This window comes from Porites lutea, chromosome 4 (genome assembly GCF_958299795.1).
Source record: "Porites lutea chromosome 4, jaPorLute2.1, whole genome shotgun sequence".
NCBI lineage: Eukaryota > Metazoa > Cnidaria > Anthozoa > Scleractinia > Poritidae > Porites > Porites lutea.
In genome coordinates this window covers 5,089,912-5,111,075 of record NC_133204.1, presented here as the reverse complement: position 1 = coordinate 5,111,075, position 21,164 = coordinate 5,089,912, and the positions used below count along the sequence as shown (strand labels likewise).

Here is a 21,164-nt window from a genome sequence, read left to right as displayed (position 1 = left end):
ATTTTATTGTTTTCTTTTTTTCTTTTTCATTTTTACAGAATATGACATGGCTAGAACATATGAGACTTATACCAGTAACCAGGTTTGGCCAGTTCAAATGTTTTGGTGCAATAGTTACTGCTAAAATAGTGATGGTTAGATAATTATAAAGTAAAATTAATAATTATTATTTTATTTATACAATGTATCATGCTGTTTTCCACTTTGTTGTCCATTGCACTGTTTTATCCAGATTATGCTTATTAACATCAAACCACAATATTGTTGCTGGTCATTTTGCTGTCTTTCTTGTAGGTGCAGCTTGCTGAAGATCAGTATTTTATTGTTATTATTATAGTAGCTTTGTATGAAAACCTTAGAGCCAGTTGCAGTCATGTTACAGTAGCTCATTCACCCCCGTAGAATAGCTCTAAATTTCTTAAAAAGAGCTCATCCCTCTGTAAGTGCCTCAGAAGTGTCTTTGAATATGTAATCTGTGGGCTTATTTTTGTTCCTAGGCACTCACTTGTTTTTGTAATTTTTCAATAATGTCCAGGTGCCAGTTGTTTGAAAGGTAGATAATGCTATCCACTGAATAAATCTCTATCCATTGGATAACACAATTGGCTTCCCTAATGTTTATTTGCTGGATAGTGATAAATCCTGTGGATAGCACTATCCAATGTTTGAACAACTGGGGCCTGTATTGATTTCTTCAGGAGTTCCTGGCACTCGGTAACTTGCCTGTCAGATAGATTCATAGAAGTAGCTGAATTAGCAGAGGAAATAGTGGACATTGTCTTCTCCTGCCTTGTAAGTTGTATAGAAATGTGATTGTTCTGCCTTCAAACTCCAAATCTTAGGATGTTTTAATTCTTTTGTCTAGCACATTCTTAAAACTTTTTTGGACATCAAGCTGTATCTTTTGACATTCAGACAAATGTTTTACTTGTTGGCTGGTTCTTATTGACATATTTAACAGGTGTCCGAGGAGTTTCTGCATAGCAGTTACCACATATATAAAGAACTGACAGATGTGAGTGAACAGTTTTGTTGTGCTAGACTTCTGTGCTTAGAATAATATTTAAAAAATTATTGTAGTATCTACACAGCCTTATATGCACTGTGTGCCTACGTACCATGCAATGTGTTTCATTAAACCAGTTCTGGTATACATAACATTATGTGCATGGTGATTACTTTAAATTTGTTGTCTTTCTTATATGCAGATGATTTTAAATAGTTATTCAACATTATTTTACAGTGCTACTGTGTAGAGAGGGCTCTCACAATTGGAAAGAAAAGTGAATTTGTCTCGCTTATGTGGTATGCCAAACAGTATTCTTGTGTTACATGTATACAATATTAGTCAAGTGATGGAGATGTTCAAAGGATTTTTTGGTGAGAAATTTTTAATTCCGGGGTTTTTTTGGGTAGGAAAATTTGGCAAGTCTTTTTTTGGTGGCTTGATTTACGCAGGTTTTTTTTAAGTATTCAAAACACTTTGAAGATTCATGATAATTTCAGATGGTATGTTGAATAAACAAACACAAACATTCAATTATTTCTAATGTTTGTATTTTTCGTGTTATATCATTTAATGCTTTCTGGAAATTTTTAAGGCCCAGACATTCGGCATGAGATTTTTTGGGGGTTAATTTTTGGATTCTGTTTGGGTTTTTGTTTCGGTTCTTGTCCCCATTTGATCATACCCATCGCTTGAAAACTGGGTAACAACCAGTGTCTGTTTGTTTTTTTTTTTCAGTCATTGCTTCAGTGGAAATTTCGCTCTAGATCAGAAAAGAATTCAGATGCTTTCACTGACCATTCTTCATCAAGGTACAAATTAATGCTGTTCATGTTAGAATCAACTTGCTCTCAAAACAGTGCCTGAACCTCTCTCAACTAATTGCAGCACATTGTAAAATAACTATTTCTACAGTCAAACCTCCATGTGGAATGACCTCTTACAAGTATGTGTACATGTTTGCCCAGTCAAAGCACTATAGCTGGAACCTCTGGGCATTTTAGGTGGTGGCTTATGGAGGGTTTTACAGTAACTTAACTTGTGAGTTCTACCCTTGAAGAAAGGCCGCACTTTACATTCTGTTTTAACACTAAAGGATCTGCAGAAATTGTCAAATTTATTTGTTGTAACATTAACATTTGTTCCCCCTCCTGCCCCTACTGCCAAGATTGATTTGTATTTTACAGTGGTTCAAAAAAAAGACAATATTAAAGGAAAAAATACAATTGTGACAAAGTAAGTACCACAGTGGGAGGCTGATTTGGGCTCATTGTCACAAATTTTGAAAGCTTTTGTTTACTTTCTCAGTGAACTGTGGCATTTATTGTGGCCTGACCGTAGTACTTGATTTGGGGAACAAAGACATGATTCTTGTTCACTGATGGCTAGTATAATTTAGCTAACTTGCAAGTATAACTATAGATACATGTGTAAGTTATTTTTTCCCTTACAGCACTGAAACATATCTACCAGATTGCCAAGCATGGTGACTGTGTCACAAAATTTGAGGATTCAGTGAAAAGGAAAGAACCGGTAATTATTTCTGCAGTTATCTTGAAGTCTGCATCACAGGCAAAACTAAACTTCTGGTTGAGTCTCTGGGGAGGCTAATGGGGATGTTCCGCTGGATGGGGTTGCATTTCCCCGACTGGGTTTATTGTAATGGGGTTACATCCTCATTAGAGTTGATAGAATGGGGCCGCACATATCTGGAATTTTCAGGTTAAAAAAATTTTGGGATCTAGGAATTTGAAAAAAAAGTGTGAATTCATTTTAGGATAACTGATGTACTAGACTTTATGAGGTAAAGAGGCATAAACAGAAAGTGGCATTTAAAGTAAATTATATTTGTCCAAAAGTGACTGAAATGGGGATGGTCTTTAACCGGCCAAACAATAGACTACAATGGGTTAGGGGTTCTGAGAGGCCAGCTACACATACCCAGCAAAAATTGACCCAATTAGCTCCCAAGCAGTCTTTCTGTGAGCCAGTGCCGAAATCCTTGATCTGGGCCTCCACCTGTGTACCAGGATTTGTGTATGTGCCATGATTGGCACAAACTTGATGATGTTGTTCAAACTTCATATAATAGTAGATTCCTTCATGGTTCATATACGTACACGATCTCGCTCATCTGGAACCAGTTGGCATCTGCTGTAAAAAACGCACCTAATGCATCATCCTTTCGGAGACTTTTAACTAAGTTAAATTTTATCGGCTGTCAATGCAGCAATTGCCTTTGACCCGATTTATTTTTATAGATAGATGTTTTATTTTTTTTATTTATTTTTATTTATTTTTAAATTTAATTAGTTGCTATTGAGATATTAATTAATTAATTTTTCTTTTGTATTGTCAAACACTTTTATCATGAGCCCGTGGCTCGGGGGATTGGGAGACCACCCCCTGTGTGTCTGACATTAAATAAATTATCTTATCTTATCTTATTGGCCTGGCTTGTTAAAAAAGCCAATTATCGATTTGCCAATCAGGTTGAAGGGAAATTGAAACACACTTCCAGTAATTTGTTGAGTCTATTGGGGGTCTAGAACAAGGATTTCAGTGCTGCTTTGTAGACTTTACTATCCAGGTGTTGGATTACGTGTGTGTCTGTAATGCACGCTACTATCTTGTGTCCTGTTTTCACTTTCTAATGTTATGCAGGGTGCAAAGAAAGCCAGTTTTACAGCTTGCCATTTAGGGAAGCTGTAGCTAGCGTGTACTAGCCTGAGAGTTATTTTAACAAGCCTTTAAATATAAATTAACGAAAAGGATTGATTATAGTTATTCCCCAAAAAATTCCCCCCAAATTACTAAACTTGCCTGTCAGACAAGTTAAGAACAGAATTCACTAGCCCCATCACAGAATCCACCAGCCCCATCACAGAATCCACCATAGCCCCACCTGGGCTATGCAGACACAACTTTCTTTGCATGCTGGTATGTCAATTCATCAGTTTTTAATTGACTGATGTTACACTGCAGTTGAATAAATTCAACCTTGTAAAGATAATTGAAAGAAAATGTTGTTCTAATATATCAGTTTGCTACATGATTTGTTGAAAAATACTTACATGAGTTGTTGTTGGTGTAGATTTGCACTGAGCTAAGGTTGAAAGGCAATGATCAATTTATGGCTGGCGAATACGAAGCAGCTGTTTCTTTCTATTCACATGCGATTGAATTCAGGTAAATATTTTAAACATCAGTGTAGTAATAATCAATCAATGTTTGTTATTTGAGATTAAAAAGTGATCTTTTTCCAAGTCAGTAATAACATGTATGTTTTGGTATGCGTGCTTCCATTGAACATTTCTTTGTTGTTTAATTTGTATGGCTCAGTAGGTTGTGAAATATGCAAAGTTTAACATACAGTTATATGCAAAGTTTTAAGAATTTAAAAATTTTTTCCTAGTCCATTTGATCCCTTGTTGTATGGCAACAGAGCTCAAAGTTATCTCAAGTTAAAAAAATTAAGGTTAGTCAAAGAATGTAAGTTAAACGTGTCTGATGGCTACTTTCAGTTTAATCATAACTTGAAACAGATAGTCAGACTAATGAGGGAGGGATTCCTGAATAATTCCTTAGTATTCTCGGGACTGTCACTAAGGACCAATATTGGTTATTTTTCCATGGCTACTGTGAGTATTACCCCTTTTTACTCGTCTGGAAAACAAGGAAAATAGAACCTAAAGAACTGAATCAATAGCGCTGTGCCAGTTACTATTTATAGACCCGAAACTCAGACAAACAAACTGAAATTAACATTAGCGAATTCCTCACTTTTGTCTGACTTTTCTTATTAAAATGTCATGTTTGTCTGTCTTTTGTCATTAAAATGAGAAAAATGACAAAACTCAGACAAAAATTGCAAATTAGTCACTTTGACATCATTCACACGCTACGCTATTTAGGTGTCTGGGAAACTGCCCACCTACCCCTCCCCTAAGCCAACATTTTGCCCTAAGTGAGAAGTAAGTTATGAGGGGTGATCTCCGCCAATATTCTGTTTCAAATTCTATTATGACGAACCTGCAATTTCCGGTTCCATCATCAGAACCGAAATTAGACCAACAGAACAGAAATTGAGAAGTCGGAACCGAAATTGAACCAACAGAACCGACATTAACAAGTCAGAACCGAAATTGAACTAACAGAACAGAAATTACCAAGTTAGAACCGAAATTGAACTAACAGAACAGAAATTAACAAGTCAGAACCGAAATTAACAAGACAGAACCGAAATTGAACCAACAGAACAGAAATTGACACAACCGTCAATTTCGGTTCTAAATGGGACTGGGGCCGTGAAGACAGCGCTGACCGAGTGAAGCCCGGGGAAAACCACTTTACTGCCGTATGTATAATTCCAACATGGCTGCCAATGAGAGTGTGTTTCTTAGAAGTATCAGAGATGTTGTTGGAGAAGTGTTGAGAGATCTGCGGGCTTCGGTCGCTGAAAGAGCATTTTATCCTCTTGACTGGCTGCTAAATATTGTCAATAGGTACGCAGATTCGCTGAGTACGACTGTTGACCTAGATCAAGTCCACTTTCTCCTTCGAGAAGCTCGCGAGTGTCTGTGTCTGTTAGATTTTAACCCGGCTCTCTTTTTTTTTCTATCAAAAGTATTGTCTCGGATAATTTTCTCTATTCTTTTTAGAGTATCCAATCACCAAATTGTAGACAAAAAGAATTCAACTGAATTTTCTTTCTACGCTTTCATGTCTTAATTCATATTTCGCACTAACCCTGGGGTTATCTCAACCCAGCTGTGAACAACCCAGCCGTGGTGTTTATCCACATGGTACTCTGGGCACCAGATATCCCCCCCCCCACCCCCGCCCCCCAATTTCAGATTAAAGACATCTTGGTAAAAAAATGTCTCTCGCTTCCATTTGAGCTTCTGATGCAGTGAGTTGTTCATTTGGATTTTATTACAGGCTTCTGGAGCCAGGGTATATCCGGTAACAAAATTTGAATACTTGCCTTACATTTGGGGACTTATTTTGATACAGTTCAACCTCTATGTAACAAAGGCCTGGCCAAGGGAGTGGCAAAATATGTTCCATAGAATGGGGTTATCAAAGTCCATATTCATACACTTCACCATTTCTAAGGCATTGTGTGGTTCCAGAAAATATCCATACCCCCCCCACGGAAGACCATTGGAAATTCCGAGGGGGAGGGGGGATTCAAAGGCAGTAATTTCCGAGGGGTATGGGGGGTTCGTAGGAAACTATTTTCCAAGGGGTGACAGACCATGTACAAAACATTGAAAGCAACGTACGATCGATCTCAAGCACAAAAACATACCTACGTACGTTGTTTTGAAAAAAAAGTCGGTACTCCTGGCCATTGACATGAGGTTAACATCATTAGCTTTAATGTTTCTGTTTTTCTTTGAGTTCGCTAGCGCTACAATCTCCAGAAGAACGATGTGTCTTTGGAACGAAGTCGAAAACGATTGAAAATGGCGGACATAACTGGAGTCTTCTCTTCGTCTCGTCTTCGTCTGACCGACATTAAAGTGCTTTCACTTCTGTTCACTGAGTATCCCTTTTCGCTTCCTTGACATGCATGACACACATTTTTGATAGGTTTCATGTTTTATCAGCGTTTACTGTGCGTGGAAACTCATGAAAAATGCGATGAGACGAGAATACTTTCGTTCCCATTTCTTGCTCGACCTTCACAAGGCCCGGCTACCTGGCTAGTAAATTCTGCAATCGTGACGACGTTCACGAAATCTAGCGCATTGGCATGTACGTGTTGGTGAAGTTTTCGGCCCTTAAATAATAGTCAACCTGAAGAAACTGACAAAATCTGTAGAAATAAAAACAGCCAGACAGGAACCTTGTAAGTTTCTGGGTTTTTCTTGCTACCGTTTGCAAAGTTGTTTAAGCGGGTGAAACTTACATTTTCTTCATAACGTTCGTGTCGCAGTAAACACAAAAACGTAGAACAATCGACGTTTAAACTTTGCAAACCAAATGTTTAAGCTTAATTTATAAGCTTACCAAAAAACAACACAGACATAATTTGCAAACGTGATGGCGAAAAAGCTAAAAGTTTGGTTGAATAATAAACTTAACAAACGTTTACGCTGCACTGTTGTAATAAAATTCTTCCGTATTTTCATAACTGACTTAGTATTAACTTTCTTTGTTTATAAGTGCCCAAACTACTTTGAATTTCTAAAGTGTGGTAAGCGAAGTCCCCATTTTGAAATTCTGGAAATTCCTGGGGGGAGGGGGGTCATCAAAGACCCCCTGGAACGGAAAATCCTGGGGGGTGGGGGGGTGCAAATCAAAGTGTCTTCCGTGGTGGGGGTATGGATATTTTCTGGAACCACACATTATCATTCATAGTACTGAGGATCATAGTACTGAGGACTTTGTTACCTTGAAGTTCATTAAACCAAGGATCATCTGTACCGTACTTATTTAGGATCAAAAGTTTCTTTGGTTTTGCATCAGAATTGAGATTCCGGGCAAAGCAAAGCAAAGAAAGTGTCGTTGGATGTGTGATTGACATTATCATCATCATCGTTATTATTATGTACAGCAGGTGGAGAATTGTCATCCATGGCGGTATTGACGGATATTCCAGAATGATTGTCTACCTAAACGCGTCAACAAACAACCGTGCCAATACTGTCTTCAGGTTGTTTCACACAGCTGTACAAAGCTATGGGCTACCTTCAAGAGTAAGGTCGGATAAAGGTAGAGAAAATGTAGAAGTGGCTTTGTTTATGCTTTTGCACCCCATGCGAGATCCTGACAGAGGAAGCCACATTGCTGGGCGGAGTGTCCACAATCAAAGAATAGAGAGGTTATGGAGGGATGTCTTTGTCGGTTGCACATATGTGTTTTATCATTTATTTTACCACATGGAAAGTTCTGGTGTATTGGATCCAACAAACGAGCTTCATTTGTTTGCACTACATTTTGTATTTGTTCCAAGGATTAATGAAAACTTGAAGCTATTTTGGGAAGGACACAACAGAGGCCCATTAAGTTCTGAGCATAACTACTCCCCAGAACAGTTATGGATACGTGGAATGTTGTCCATTGCCAACAGTGTTGTTTACTGAGGATCTTTGGCCCATTCAGGCCTTGTTGAATTTGATTGAGGGCCACATGTAACCATATTTAAGGTGTTTTAATGTGTAATGAAAAAAACTTCTTGTCTTCATCTAGGTGGAGATGTTCTAGTTAACGTTAATTAAGGACGGTCAATCATTCTACGATTGTGTTACTTTTTCTGTGTTAAGTTTTAAAGTTAGCTTCTTATACTGGTTGAGTTCAGTTACTTCTAAGGAAAGGAAAGTTTAAGGTTATATTATTTTTTACTCACCAGAGAAATTATTTATGGACTGGCTGGTGTCAATAGGAGGCGGATACTCTGGAGAAAGATCTGCAAAGCAAAAATATAACCGCATTTTTATCGTAAACTCGTTAAGGAAAGAAATGTTCAAGAAAAGACTTGGCCTAGAAAGGTTAAGTTCTCGTTTCAGAATAAAATTAAAATTTCCTTACCTTGGGCGAAGTCGGTTCTTGTGCTCTCAGCAGCGGGGACCCGGTCACTTGGGTTCGATGCTGCAAGAGAACATGCAACACACAACCAATCCATTCTTCCTCTGATTACTGCCAAACGGTAGGTGGCTTGGTCGATACCAGTCCGGCAGATACGATGCTGCCAAAAGCCGCAATCGTCGCACTGGAGGGCATGCTGGCATGGTCGAACTTCATTTCCGCACTCGATACAGGGATAAAGGCTGATTGTATAATTCTTTTGCGTACGCGTAACGATCTCGTGTTTCAGCTAGCTGATTATCTCGGAATGAGGTTGCTATTATTAATTTACCCTCTTTATATATGGTTAACCGGATCAAAATTTAAGTGGGACCGCCTGAGGAAACAAGGAACAACTAAACAAGTCGCGATAATTTATGCCGCGTCTGATCCTAAGGGGAATGATGCTAACACGCTTTGTTCGTGTGGTTAACAATATACAACAAAAACCGCTGTAGAAGTTTCAGGTTGTTTTTTATACGAGAAATCAAACTAAGAGAACTTGAATGTATCTTTCTGATATGTGTGAAAAATTCAGTTCTGCTTATAATTACTAGAATCTTTACTGTAGAATGAACGGCTTTAATAGTTCATAGCAAGGAACAACGACAGCGCTGAAATGAAATGAAGTAAAATTGCGGGCGAAATGACTATGTATTTCGGGCGACATAACTCTGGTTTCGGGCGATATGACTTCGGGTGAGATGACTTTCGGGCGACTTGACCAGTTACCGGATATACCCTGGCTCCAGAAGCCTGTAATAAAATCCAAAGAACAACTCACTGCATCAGAAGCTCAAATGGAAGCGAGAGACATTTTTTCACCAAGATTTCTTTAATCCGAAATTGGGGGGTGGGGGGGGGGGGTGGGATATCTGGTGCCCAGAGTACCATGTGGATAAACACCACGGCTGGGTTGTTCACAGCTGGGTTGAGATAAACCCAGGGTTAGTGCGAAATATGAATTAAGACATGAAAGCGTAGAAAGCAAATTCAGTTGAATTCTTTTTGTCTACAATTTGGTGATTGGATACTCTAAAAAGAATAGAGAAAATTATCCGAGACAATGCTTTTGATAGAAAAAAAAAGAGAGCCGGGTTAAAATCTAACAGACACAGACACTCGCGAGCTTCTCGAAGGAGAAAGTGGACTTGATCTAGGTCAACAGTCGTACTCAGCGAATCTGCGTACCTATTGACAATATTTAGCACCCAGTCAAGGCGATAAAATGTTCTTTCAGCGACTGAAGCCCGCAGATCTCTCAACACTTCTCCAACAACATCTCTGATACTTCTAAGAAACACACTCTCATTGGCAGCCATGTTGGAATTATACATACGGCAGTAAAGTGGTTTTCCCCGGGCTTCACTCGGTCAGCGCTGTCTTCACGGCCCCAGTCCCATTTAGAACCGAAATTGACGGTTGTGTCAATTTCTGTTCTGTTGGTTCAATTTCGGTTCTGTCTTGTTAATTTCGGTTCTGACTTGTTAATTTCTGTTCTGTTAGTTCAATTTCGGTTCTAACTTGGTAATTTCTGTTCTGTTAGTTCAATTTCGGTTCTGACTCGTTAATTTCAGTTCTGTTAGTTCAATTTCGGTTCTGACTTGTTAATTTCGGTTCCGTTGGTTCAATTTCGGTTCCGACTTCTCAATTTCTGTTCTGTGGGTCTAATTTCGGTTCTGATGATGGAACCGGAAATTGCAGGTTCGTCATAATGGAATTTGAAACAGAATATTGGCGGAGATCACCCCTCATAGTAAGTGATAATGTTCACGTAGGGAAGGGGTGGGTGGTCAGTTTTCCAGAAAACTAAATTGATCGAAAAACTACCCTGCCATTCAATTCCCTGCCTACTTCAGATATCTAGTTAGCAGGCAACCTGGTTCCTAGCATTCTCTCCTACCCATCCCTATGGAGCAAGAGAGAGACAGGTCTCCCTTGACGGGTAGGAGAGAGAACGTGAAAGTGAAGTTGGTTAGCAGGATAATTGCAAGTTAGTGAGATTGATACTCTTTATGATAGACATCTCTGGACATAAGTTAGTAGCCTACTACTTGCATACACCTGTGGACTTCAAATCTTAGCCACAGTCCTTTTTTTCTGATCCAACCACAGGGAGGCCCTGTCTGATGCAAAGAGAGCAGTGTATCTCAAGCCAGAGTGGGAAAAGGTATTTACTACAACCTATACATAACCAGTCTATGCTGGATCTTGTAATTATGCTGGCATCTTGTGTGAGTCCCTAATCTGAAGAGGACTATTTTAATGCTCAAGAAATCTTTGTTTCAGGGTCATTACCGCTTTGCTCAGGCTTACTTTGAACTTGGTTTTCCTGAAAAAGCTATGGCAGTGAATTCATTTGCTCAAAAGTGCTGTTCATCCACTCTGAACTTGCTTTGCCAAGCTGTTGCATTCAAGAAAGGTATGTAATTAGTATCACAACTGTTTTATTTTAATGGCACTGAGCAATGGTTGGATATTACCGTCTGCAGTGTGACCAATATTTGATCCTAAAACACCAGACAATAAAGAGATAACTCTTGTAATTTGCAATAATGCAAGTGCCTTTAGTTATTTTGTATTGTTGGCCCTGGTTGTTTGAACAGTGGATAGTGCTATCCATCTATTGAACAACTGGGGCCAGGTGGCTGTTTGTGTTAAAGTATGTGAGGAGTCAAGCTTTTTTCCTCACCAGTATTCCCCACTTTGGAAACTTTAGGGAGAATGGCTACAAGCTTTTGGTGCAGTGACTTCAGAGTTCGCGCAGTCTTGAAAAGACCTTGAAAAGTCCTTAAATGTCTGTACAAGTCCTTGAAATGTCCTTGTATTTTCTTCAGCTTTGAATGTAGTAACGCGAAAAGCGTTTTTCAATCCTTTTTGCTTGTTCAAGACAGAGTATAAATCATTGCTCAGAGAACTTAAAGGTGATTTACATAAAGCGTTTTTTGTTTATGCAATAATTAACTGTCAATTCAAGACAAGTGAACTGAAAAATGTAGAGAAGTTGGTGGAGCAAACATTTCAAGCCTTAAAGTTCTGTTAGAATGGACTGGGAATGTGTATTTTTGTGCAATCTATGAAATAACATTCCTGGTAAATGGTCCTTGAAAATCAAATGTTGTCCTTCAAAAGTCCTAGAAAATGGTTGCAATTATTTGTATGAACCCTGTTTCAGGGATTGTTCGGGTGGACAAGCATTTGTTACAATTGGTCGATGGTATTCAAGCCAACCATTAACCAGTCATAAGTAACGCTTGTCTGCCCAAACAATGCCGAAATCATTGCACCAAACGCTTGTAGCCATTCCCCTTGTTTCTGGAAGGGGAATTAGGTTGATGTTCTCCTCTGAAGCCTTAATTTTTAGCTGAAGAATTTTTCACGCTATCATACTTTGTGGAATTAATTTCCTTTCAATGTCTTTGGACAAGGTAGTCAAACTAAACAAACTAAATTTCAAGTTGTCTTGAAAGATGTTTTGTAGGATAAGCCCCCGGCTTCTATGTAGGCTTCCTTGTCATTAGCACTTCGAACATTTGTAAAATAATTTATTTAGAATAGTGTCTATCATCTTTAATATATTATAAATTTCTTGGTAAATGAATGAATGAATGATTTAGTGAAGCATCTGGTTCAATGCAAGTTTAGTTTCTCGTCAGCAACCAACCATTGGTAATCAAGTGTATTTTGAATCAGAACTTCAAACTTGCAAAGGGATAACCTGTCTCTGTCTGTATGTGTTTAATTCTCCATTAGAAATGACTGAATCAGCTGAGAAGGAAAAAGCTCCATGCTGCAGCCAAGGTGAAAAGAAAAGTACTACCAGCAATCAACAGCACCAACAAGGTCAGTAGTATTGAAAATGCTGAAATATTAAAAAAAAATCCTTTCTTTAGTTATGTCCTTTTAAAAATGCCGGGCCAGGTTCAAAGGTGGGTTAAGATAACCCAGGGTTATTGTAGAATTTGACTTCAGATATGAAAGCTTAAAAGGTACATTCAGTTTAATTCTTTTTGTTGACAAGTTGATGATTGGATGCTCTTAAAAATAACAGAGAAAATTAGCTGAGAAAATGCTTTTGAACCAACGAAAGAGTAACCCTGGGTTAAGAGCTAATCAGCCTTCGAACAACTGTGCCCAGGTGATTTGATCAAAAAGCCTAAGAATCTCCTTTTGCCAATTCACGTGATTTTACATTAAATGGCCAGATTTGATTGTTTTTAATATGCTGAAAAGGGGATTTTCTCACAAAAACTTGGTACTTTGCTAAAAAGGGCGAGTTGTCTCAAGGATATTGCTGTTTTAGGTCAATTCTGTGCTGAACAGAAGTCATTACTTAGTGCCATAACTCATACACAAAATGCTCTTGTAGAGTTACGAAAAATTTTATCAGGGAGCACTAACAAAAATAATTTTGTTGGTACCATCCATTGCAATAGACGACAGGACAGGACGACAGTTTCAAGGCCTAAATATAGTTTGAAATAACAAAACTGGACCATTAGTTAAATTTGAATTCAAATTGATGCAAATACATTTTGGCTTTTTACAAAGATATAAAAATAGAGTGACAAAGTCCCTGTAAGGTAAATGATTAAAACGATTTGTAATAAGTTAACTATACCTAGTGTTTTAACTACCTTTTACAGCTTGTTCTGTCCTGGAAAACACATCGAAAACTCGAGTGGGAAGTAAGAGAAATTGGAATATTGCAAACCAGGCAGATAGTCCTGATCCTGCATTAGCTTCTTCAGTAAAAAAGGATACACTCAGACCTACAAATTTTGGTAGGTTTGTTATCAATGACATTTGCTGTGTAAATTCATTTGATTTCTCCTATCTGATAACCCCATGAATTCACTTTATCACTATGCAGTACTTCATTGTTCCTCAAATTTTCTCAGGTTTCTCGATTATTGTGCGTACAAAAGGCGTACAGTTAATATGAGGTAGACAGGACTCAGTGTTTGGTATCACTGATACATCATACATGTATGCCTCAAAGAAGTCGTGAAATCCAAAATAGTTAACAATTACTGGATGAGGCCGAGTATGATTTAATATACATATTGGGGAGGTTCTGTCAGTGTCTGTGCGTCTAACTTCAAGTCAATCATAGAATAAAGGCAAACATCTTCCAAATTTGGTGACCGCAAGCTCGCGAATCAGAAACAGGGAAATATTTTGGATGAATAATAATTTATTTTGTTCTTACAGAAAACGAAGATAATCGAAGCACGTGTAGTGAAAAAGAGGACTCAGACTTGGACTTGTCTGATAACGACTCGCTGCCCCCTCTGACATTTGACAGCAGTGACGACTTAAATGAAGACGAGGATGATGATGGTGACGATGATGAGAGCCTGTGGTGTGTAGACCTTCCTCCCTTGGCCTCTTTTAATGAATCAGACACTGAATCGGATTCTGAGCATGATGAACGCTGTTCAGTACAGGATGAGCTTTGTTGCAGCTCTGACCAACAAGTTCCCCCGCTTCACTGTGTTTCAGATGAGTCAGGCTGCTCCGGTATCTGTCTTTGTTTGCTTTACGAACCTTAAATAAATAATAATATAATAAATAATAATAATAAATGACTTTATTTGTGGTGTATCCACTAACTACAATGGCTCTTCACCTGTAAATTGATTACATTAACCACTCTCCTATTGTTTTTTGCCGATCTCGTTGCCGTCGCCGTTGCTTAAGCTCTGGAGCTTAGCAACGGCGTCGGCAACAAGAACGTAAAAGAAATATTAGCTTTGATCAGCAAAACAACAACTTTGTTGTGCTATACACTTATGTTACAAATTTCTTTGCCGTCACTGCACGACTACGACGTGAAATTCCCTCAAGCGAAGTCTTATGGAGGACGTAAGAACACAAGACAACAAATTTCTCCTTCTCCCTCTAAACTTGGGTGCGGTCCCCAAGAACTCAATTCCAGGGAAATTCACCTACATTTGAGATTCTACGTGAGTCGAAGTAATCACGACAAAGTTTGCCGGGAAAAAATCGAAGTCTTTTAAATAGTGTCGTTTTTGCTGCCGTCGCCCTGTCGTTGCTAAAGCTCCCTATTAATTGCTCTCTACGCTTGTTAGCAAAAGTACTACTGTAGTCCGACATGTTACCCTAGAGTATTTGCCCAACGGCAGGTCAAGCCTGGGTATCAAACTCGCTTATTATCTTTGCAGGTTCTGAATGTGTGAACTGTAGACTTTTTGGCAACGATGATGATGATAATGATGATGGTGAAGATGACGACTGCGAGTTAGATAGTGAAAATGGAAGGTAGGGAATCAAGAATCTTGTTTTTTACCTGTCTCTGTTTAGTATCATTTTGAAATTAACTTTTGCCGGATCAGTGATAATTATGAATAGCCCTGTTTGCCGACAATTTATGGCTGGGACAAATAAAATTGGGCTTCCTGAAGAAAATGGAAAATTTGAGTGCCCCTCATTTTTCACGCTATGAAAGATAGTCATTGCAAATACAGACGGAATATTCGTAAACAGTTACTCGTTTATTCGTTCCTAGTCTCTTGCTTACGTACATTAAGCCGCAAATGCACTGCACATGTCCCTGATCTGTACGTGTTTTTATGATTCGAAGTCTCCTTTTTTCCTCTGAAAATGCCCTTGAAATTTGACAAATCGGTCGTGGAAAATCCTTGAGTTTTACGCATAAAAAAGCTTGTGAACCCTGAATACCGTGTAGAGAACGAATCTTTTTGTAGAAAAGGTTAATTGTGTTTGTTATTGTGTTTTGTTTTGTAGTGATTATGAGGAAGATGATAGGGATGAATCTGAGAGCATTGATAATGTGGATATCTTGAGTTCGTTGTTAATCTCGCCTCTCTTCAACCAGGAGGTAAGTTTATTAGGGACCTTAATAAGTTGTTCACTTGACTGGCGGAAAAAGAGGACATTTTCGAGTTGCGCTAGGCCTCCGTTTCAAAGCGAGGCTAGGTGCGAAGCCTTCGATATGAAAATGATTTTTTTTATTCTCATGCAAGTAGAACGAGAAAGGTTTTGCACTTGGCCTCGTTTTGAAAGTGAGAGGTTTTGGAACTCGCAAATGGCCTGTTTCAGTGTCCACATGTGGCTGGGACCATGACTAAACCGTAGATCCTCTATTAAGCCCCCTCCCTCTAATTAGCCCACCCCCCCCCCCTTTTGAGGGGAAGAAAGTTAATAAACCCCCCTTTCTATTAAGCTCCCCTCCCCTCCCCTCATTATTCTTCACTAATAAATGAGTGACTGTGTTAATCAACTACGACTGTAAAGATCCAGGATGGTTTATATACCAATTTGACTCTGATCCTCGGCTGCATGACCTAAAACTTCTTGTACGTGGGCTTTTCCACTTTGTATTCTAGTTTATTATGGAGAACTAATACCGTTGTCGTTTCTAAATGAAATAGCGCCCCCCCTCTCAAATAAGCTCTCCCTCAAATGAGCTTGAAATAAATAAGCGCCCTCGGGGGGTATTTAGTAAAGGGTCCGCTTAGGAGAGGTGTGTGTAAGTAGAGGGTTGACTGTATTTGATCCCTAACGTACTGCATTGTTGCGCTCTGTAATTGGCTGAAAATTCCTAATTTTAACTGAAAGGTCTTTTTGATGATGAAAAAAAATTGGTTCCCATCCGTATTTATCGGTACAAAAGCACTCCACAACCAAAAAAACTTAGTACGACATAATTATTTTTTGTTCAGTTTTTGTGTTATTATTGTTGTTTTTTTTATAACATCTGCTGATTTAGTTGTTGGTTATTAAAATTTTTGTTTATTTTTAGGTCAATCCTCTTCCGCTTTTTTTAGGTCTTATTCGTGAGGTAAGTACATGCAGGAAAGATTAAGCGTTTATTTGAAAGTGGCGTTTATCTTTTAAAATCACATTTCTGAAAACATTGACAGCAATTAAAAAAAGAAAGATGTTTAAAGTTCCAATGTCTCATATTGTTGAGATAGAAACATAAATGTCTGGATGGTGTAGCTTCCAAATTTTACCGAATCTTTATTATAATCCTCGATAAAACACCGCATGCCTCTGATTGGGTGCGGCGTTTATTCGAAGGTGACGTTTATTGGTTCAAGTGGAACCCTGCTTTACGGACAATGGTTACCTGCGAAGTGTCTTTTTTCATTGTCACAATAATGTGCCAATTGTAGACATTGTACTCTGTAGAGAGAGATTTATGGGTTAATACTGTTGCAAAATAGCGTGACATGTTTGTGTCTTCCTCTGTTTGACCCTTGTTGTAGCCATTTGATTTTTTTTTTTGCCTCTTTTATATACAAGTTTCACTTCCTTGGCTTTTTGCTGCAGTCACTGTTCTTACCTTTCTTACTCTTTGTCTGCTTTGGTCTCTATATTAATTGCGTATTTGTACGTTATTTTGAGAGACCGCTTAATACGGACACCATGGCAAGGCATCCTCGGCTTTTTTTTTGTGTGTGTATAAGGGCCTGTTTACATGGAGGGGGAATCCCAGGTAGATGAGGTAACCCGCTCAGGTGGGATAAACAAATGATGCAAAGCCTCCGGCAAAGGCAGTTAGTTGAATTTGGCGCGAATTTGATGTAACGCGAATCCGAACCCGGCTAGGCGAGTAAAGCCATCTTGAACGTTTACTGGGCACAATTTGACCCCGGCCCGGTCTGGTAGACTGGGCCACCCGCCGCGGTGGGTCACTTCATCCAACATGCTCATTCGGTGTCGTGTTGGTGTCTTGCAAAGTTAATTCTCACGTAGTACGATCAGCTTTACAGAATTCAATGTGTAAACTTTTGCAAAGACTTCTGGGATAATTACTAGAGAGAGGGGAGAAATTAGGGAGCTTAAGCGAAGACGTTTTTGAGCGACACACGTCAACTGAAAGTGGACTTTTTGCATTCTTGAGTAGTTGTTATGCCTAAATTTTCAGGGGGAATCGTCTTTATATGACTAAAGGCACTTAGCAATACTCATTGGTTGCGTCATGGTATGTTAAAAGGGAAAATGCCTCATTTCCGGTTAGCGTGCGTCACTTTCGGTTGGCGTGCGTCGCTCATCAACGTCTTTACTTAAGCTACCCGGAGCGTCCCCAGTAAATATCCCAGAAACATTTCGGCTCCAGTGCCCTTATCGTTCCCAAAGTGGCGCATTCTGCTGCTACAATTACAAGAGTTCTCAAAAGAATAAAAATCGGTATTGTAATTGTTCTTTTTTAAAGGTGAAAACTCTTCTAATGCAGTTATTTAAAGGGAGTTTAGCCAGCGTTTAATAAAACAGCGTTCTAAGCCGTTTTCAGGTTGCCGAACGCTTTTATGTAAACGGTACGATTTATCGTAAACAGTTTCATGAAAGCATATAGTGTAGACTAGAAAAGCATTTGTCTTTTTAAAATAACTCACTGAGGAGGAGATCTAGATGTACAAAGATTTCCTAAACCGCGGTCTATTAAAGTTAGACCTTTAAATAACCGACCCTTGGTGTTTGCTTGCTAAAAGAAAGTTATGTAATAAACAATTTATAACACTTATTTTCTCGGATGCTTCTTTTTTTCTCCTCGGTTCCCAATTTAGAGTAAGGATCTCGATTGAACATAGTTTTTAAGAGGTATTTTTCTCGTCGCAGTTTTTAAGAGCTCATCCCGAGATGGCGAATGAAGGCACTCCACCAGCCCTTCCGCAGGTGATTGAGTCCCTTCCAAAAAAGAACATCTCCAAAGAACAAGTGGGTAAGTGTCATCATAAAGGAACCCTTCAAAAAGTGTCAGTACATTTTCTGCCCTGAATTTATCCCCTTCATAAGGGCTCGAAACAAGTCTTGTCCGATAGTGTGGGACAAGTAGATGTTCTTGCTGGGTAACGATCCCAACAGTGACCAACATCAATTTTCTCCTATCAGTATCCATATTTTAACAATAGAAATGGTTATGAAAGTTAATAAAATGATCACTTAGAAGAAAATGATTTGATCTGTAACAGACTCTCTCAACTGACTTTTAAGGAAATGTATGAAGATCAGTATGGAGAATTTATATGTGGATATTGGGGCTTAAAGGGTTAAAAAGCTTACTCGCCCAATGGGCAAGGGTGCAGGCAAGTCTAACAAAATCAGTAACTAAGACGCACAAGAAGTGGCCTCAGGCAGGACAAACTGGAATTCAAGTTTTTTTCGAGCTCTGCTTCATTCCTAGTAGCGTCGGAACCTAGGCTAAACGAAAGGAGGAAAACGAAACAAAAAGTTCCATCTTGTCAAGAGGGGATATGGCCTGCAAACGCAGACGTATTTCCGGTCGTCGCTCCTCTCCACCGGAAATACGTCTCCGTTTGCAGGATAGAACGCAAAAGAACGGCTATAGAGGTTTTATTTAAATGGTTAGGCCATACGTTTTATCAACAGACCCGAAAGTTAGAACTACATTTCATGTTTTCCATAATCGAGCATCTGAGGAGTGAAGGGTCACTGACAACAGCAACAGTCCTATTCAGGACTACGTTCACCCGGACGATCAAACTCAACCTACTTTTGTATTAAAGTTATTGCGTCTTTAACTGCGATGATGTTCTCAACATTTGTTTCTACTCTTTTCATATTGTTATTTTTGAGATGGTTTTGAAGCCTGATTGTGCTTCTGTTAAGTGTTTTTTCTTCCTTCTTTTTACAGACGTTTGCCTATCATGTACCATCTGTCGTTGTGATTACGAGGAGGACGAAACAGTTTTTGAATTACCATGCTCGCATCTCTTCCATCCTCAGTGTGTGACTACTTGGCTTAAAATGGTAATCAGCATTTTGCATGGGAACAATTTACGGGACTTTGGCTGACAGTTTGTGAGCGACCTCTATTTTCTTAACGCAAACTGGAAGAAACGCGCCAAATTACGCGCAAAAACGATCCCGCATTGGGGGGGAAGGAGAAAAAAATCGGCGAGCGAAGCGAGCCGAGAGGTAGTCTGGGGAGGAACCTCTGGCGGAACCTCTGTCACCCTTTCCCCCTCCACAGGCCACCTCTCGGCTCGTCTCGCTCGCCGATGTTTTTGCTATTTGACCCCGTTTTTGCCCTTTTTCCCCAGCTGCGGAGCCTGGTTTCAGGCTAGTTGAGCGCAACGCATGAGGGGGAAGGGAAGAAAATGTGCTCCTCCCCATCGCACTCGGCCTTGACCTAAGTGTCCAGTTCACGCGTTTGTCGGATAAAAAAGTCCTTTTTGCGCATTCGCTGAATGAAATAAGAGAAAGTGAGGGTCTGTGAAGGGTCTAGGACTTAAGTAATTTGATACAGGTTTCACCTTAAATGATTCTCAGCCGCGTTATGTCATTCCACTAGCTGGCTTTTGGCAAATATCTTTGCGGTTAAGAAGCTGTTATTTTAGTGTAACCACGGAGTGTTTATCTTGTTTACAGCACGCCACCTGTCCAACATGCCGAGATGTTCTTCCTCACTGAACAAAGTGCTCGAATTGCCTTGTCGGCAGATTATATTAAAACAACGCAACGTTGCTTAATTAGCCCCTCTGGTACTCGTCAAGTGGTTTGAAGATCGATGAATCTGCCTGATACGGCAACTAAACGGCTTGGGCCTGTTTGACGAGCCAAAAACAGGACAGACAAGTTGAAGGGAAAGATATTCAAGAGACAAGATTCACATCCAGACAGGACTGAATCCTGCAATAGTTACATGCAACAACTGAAAACTCTATCATTTGTTAAAGATAAAGAAAAATTGGTCTAAACCAGGTTTCTGTTATAAGTTTGTTAGAAAAAATCATTTTACACAAAAAAGAAGATATATATGTCATATAAAGATGATAATTATAAGTTTAATTTACATCAGGGGTTTGCTTTTCTTATTACGAATACCTCGCAATGGATATTTTTCTTGATGCGTTGTCATAAAACATCTCCAGAAATTGTTTCTCCTCCGTTCTGTTCTGAATCTTTATCCACGATTTTGAAATCTCGAGTTTTGAGGCACGTTAGATACAGATTGTTAGGAGGAATAAAAACTCTTGAAAATAAGCTATGATATAGTACAATGGTTATATTATTGTTTAACTAAGAGAAAGATGAAACTGAACATATTCTCAAATGATCTTCGCAGTAGAATAAAACCTAAGCGGTTAAAAAAGAAACTGAAAAATTCAGGATTGACCGGATGAAAGTCTTCCCATACTGTCTCAGTCTAGAATTGAGGTGGTGTAAAGCTAGCCTGAGAAAATACCCGACATTTCGCGACGCTACCACTGGTTTCCCGCGAAATGACGTCGGGGAACGAACACAGAAATTTCATACTGATGACGTGATACTACGATCTGGGTAGTGCTTCTGAGTGGCTGAGAATTTGCTTCAACCAATCAGAAACACTACCCAGTTCTAGGTATTGACGCGTCATCAGTATGGAATTTCTATAGTCGTTTTTCAGACGTCGTTTCGCGGGGAAACCAGTGGTGGCGTCGCGAAATGTTGGCTTTTTTCTCAGGCTTGTGTGAAGCGAACATTCCCCTTTAGTCCTTTATCTTAGAGGATCAATTTAGGTTTGTGGGAAACTGCCCACCTCCCCCTCCCCTAACCCAACATTTTGCCCTAAGTGAGAAGTACGTGT

At 39.2% G+C, this 21,164-nt stretch overlaps 2 protein-coding genes across 2 annotated transcripts; both read left to right on the top strand.

Annotated features, from left to right (window-relative positions):
- Positions 1–11: 11 nt before the first annotated feature.
- On the top strand, positions 12–14,136 carry LOC140934062 (uncharacterized). The gene is made up of 13 exons (XM_073383746.1): positions 12–82; positions 699–792; positions 962–1,015; positions 1,244–1,305; positions 1,745–1,818; positions 2,460–2,539; positions 4,101–4,195; positions 4,422–4,484; positions 10,697–10,751; positions 10,871–11,003; positions 12,335–12,424; positions 13,228–13,365; positions 13,796–14,136. Exons 1-13 carry the CDS (start codon positions 42–44, stop codon positions 14,134–14,136), a joined length of 1,320 nt encoding a protein of 439 aa, XP_073239847.1. The 5' UTR covers positions 12–41.
- Positions 14,137–14,376: 240 nt separating this feature from the next.
- Positions 14,377–20,673, top strand: LOC140934061 (uncharacterized). The gene is made up of 7 exons (XM_073383744.1): positions 14,377–14,449; positions 14,770–14,866; positions 15,353–15,446; positions 16,371–16,409; positions 18,194–18,296; positions 19,230–19,345; positions 19,967–20,673. Exons 1-7 carry the CDS (start codon positions 14,377–14,379, stop codon positions 20,006–20,008), a joined length of 564 nt encoding a protein of 187 aa, XP_073239845.1. The 3' UTR covers positions 20,009–20,673.
- The last annotated feature ends 491 nt before the right edge of the window (positions 20,674–21,164 follow it).

What these genes read in the sequence shown, in the direction of transcription:
- LOC140934061 (XM_073383744.1), top strand. Translation starts at nt 14,377, where the DNA reads ATGTTACAAATTTCTTTGCCGTCACTGCACGACTACGACGTGAAATTC. An exon ending in TTAGATAGTGAAAATGGAAG is followed by an intron (nt 14,867 to 15,352) that starts GTAGGGAATCAA and finishes TTTGTTTTGTAG; the next exon opens with TGATTATGAGGAAGATGATA. An exon ending in TGACTACTTGGCTTAAAATG is followed by an intron (nt 19,346 to 19,966) that starts GTAATCAGCATT and finishes TCTTGTTTACAG; the next exon opens with CACGCCACCTGTCCAACATG.
- LOC140934062 (XM_073383746.1), top strand. Translation starts at nt 42, where the DNA reads ATGACATGGCTAGAACATATGAGACTTATACCAGTAACCAG. An exon ending in ACTGACCATTCTTCATCAAG is followed by an intron (nt 1,819 to 2,459) that starts GTACAAATTAAT and finishes TTTCCCTTACAG; the next exon opens with CACTGAAACATATCTACCAG. An exon ending in AGCTGTTGCATTCAAGAAAG is followed by an intron (nt 11,004 to 12,334) that starts GTATGTAATTAG and finishes ATTCTCCATTAG; the next exon opens with AAATGACTGAATCAGCTGAG.